Here is a 2,216-nt window from a genome sequence, read left to right as displayed (position 1 = left end):
AGACATGCCACCAGAGGTCACTTCACAGTCCCCAAGTCCAGAACAGACTATGGGAGGCGCACAGTACTACATAGAAACATGGCTACATTGAACTCTATTCCACATCAAGTGACTCATGCAAGCAGTACAATCAGATTTTTAAAAAAAACTGATAAAAATACACCTTATGGAACAGCCGGGAATGTGAAGACACACACACATGCACAGACAGACACACACACGATAACATACTCACTATACACATACACATGTATTTTGTGTTGTAGATATGTGGTTGTAGAGTAGTGGCCTGAGKGAACACACTTATTAATGTGTCGTAAAAATCTGTTGTGAAATGTATTGTAATRTTTTTAAAATTGCATAWAACTGCCTTAATTTTGCTGGACCCTAGGAAGAGAAGCTGCTGCCTTGGCAGGAACTGATGGGGATCCATAATACATACAAATACAGACAGGCCCAAACATGTAGACACACACCACACCCTTATGTATGCAAAACAGTGTGTCAACAATTTCATTCTCTCCTATCAGGACAGAAATATTTTCTGGAAAAACAGTCACTCATGATGACATCAGCTATGAGCAAGCCTGCATCCTCTACAACCTGGGTGAGTTGAACCATTTGAGTGGTGAAGTGTAAAAGTGACCTTAGATCCGCACTGAGGGCCTAACCAGCCGTCAAACAGCTATGTCCTGATTGCCATGATGTTGTCTTCTCTGTAGGTGCTCTCCACTCCATGTTGGGAGCCATGGATAACAGGGTGTCCGAAGAGGTGAGCAGAAGCAACACGTTAACCTCTCTCTCCATGACATCTCACACTGACATCCATTGTATTGCCCTCTAATTTCTATCGCTTACATCCTCAACTCCCGTTCTGTCTCCCTTCCCTCCCCTCTCTCTCCCTCTAGGGGATGAAGGTGTCATGTACAACACTTCCAGTGCTTCGCGGGGCCTTGGCTCCACCTGAGGGACCACTTCAGCCACAACTTCCAGCGTGGACAATGAGTCACCAGATCCTTAACCTCCAACATTCAACCTCAATGCTGGTAACTATCTGCACACCACACACAGCGTGCACACATGCATGTGTTTCTCACAAGCATGAACACACATACGCAGCAACACTTACATCGTTTATTATTTGTCTCCATTTCAGGGTCAGGCTCAGGAGTGTCTCCTGGAGAAGTCCATGCTGGACAACAGGAAGAGTTTCCTTGTAGCCCGCATCAGTGCTCAGGTAAATCTCTCTCTCCTCTCAACACAAGACATAGTAGCAGGGCACGATTACACCCTCTAGACCTCAGTTGCAATAGAGCGGTCGTTCTCAATAGGCATCAAACGGGGAGGGACTARCTGAACTTATCCAATAAGAAAATGCGAATTGTTTTCTGTTGCAAAACGTTTCGCTACGGTRTGCCCTAATGAGTATGACCCAGGTGTGCGACTGTTCTGTTGTTGGCCTGGTCTAGGTGGTGGACTACTATAAGGAGGCGTGCAGGGCTCTGGAGAACTCTGACACGGCCTCCATGCTGGGTAAGATCCAGAAGGACTGGAAGAAACTGGTGCAAATGAAGATCTACTACTTTGCGTCCATCGCCCATGTGAGTTTGAGACAGGACAGTGAGTTGTGAGGGAGTGTATTGCGAATGTGTTCTCAATTTGGTTTACGGATACTCTTTTATTGAATAACATTATTTATTTTCAGCTGCATATGGGGAAGCAGGCTGARGAGCAACAGAAATATGGAGAGCGGGTATGTCACCTTCTTGACTATCCCTATTCCCCCCGTGTATATTCYTCTGCATACCTCCATTCCTCTACATGCCTACCAATGTCTCTCCTCATACACCTGTTTTTTTTAAAGCTGTGTGTTTTTGTGTTTTTAAYAGCTGGCTTACCTGCAGAGCTCCTTAGACAAACTCAGTGAAGCCATCAAGTTGGCCAAGGTACAGTCCCCTTCCAATTGACTCTGTGTGTGTAACCTTTTTCATTTGGCATTCTGAAATKGATTMTTTTGTATCTGTTATCAAGCTTACAATAACAAAGGAACTGTCTTTATGCTCCTTCCCCTCATCTYTCATTCTCTCTTGTTTGAGCAGGGYCAGCCGGACAGTGTGCAGGAGGCCTTGAAGTTCACCATGGATGTGATAGGGGGAAAGTAAGCAGCTATATTCACTTATGATTGTGGGTAGGTTGGTAGAATCTTTGAGATAGGT

The 2,216-nt window shown here is 45.1% G+C and overlaps 1 protein-coding gene across 1 annotated transcript in view; it reads left to right on the top strand.

Annotated features, from left to right (window-relative positions):
- The window catches only part of LOC111965091 (tyrosine-protein phosphatase non-receptor type 23-like), a 29,342-nt gene that overhangs the window by 19,411 nt on the left and 7,715 nt on the right, over positions 1-2,216 (top strand). Inside the window, 10 exon segments of the mRNA XM_070443817.1 lie at positions 531-607; positions 723-772; positions 909-929; positions 931-990; positions 993-1,046; positions 1,157-1,237; positions 1,470-1,601; positions 1,706-1,753; positions 1,890-1,946; positions 2,100-2,158. Coding sequence (XP_070299918.1) covers positions 531-607; positions 723-772; positions 909-929; positions 931-990; positions 993-1,046; positions 1,157-1,237; positions 1,470-1,601; positions 1,706-1,753; positions 1,890-1,946; positions 2,100-2,158 — 639 coding nt within the window.

The sequence above is a fragment of the Salvelinus sp. IW2-2015 genome, linkage group LG6.1, assembly GCF_002910315.2.
Source record: "Salvelinus sp. IW2-2015 linkage group LG6.1, ASM291031v2, whole genome shotgun sequence".
NCBI lineage: Eukaryota > Metazoa > Chordata > Actinopteri > Salmoniformes > Salmonidae > Salvelinus > Salvelinus sp. IW2-2015.
The sequence above is the reverse complement of the archived record's forward strand: the minus strand, read 5'-3'. Positions and strand labels throughout refer to the sequence as shown.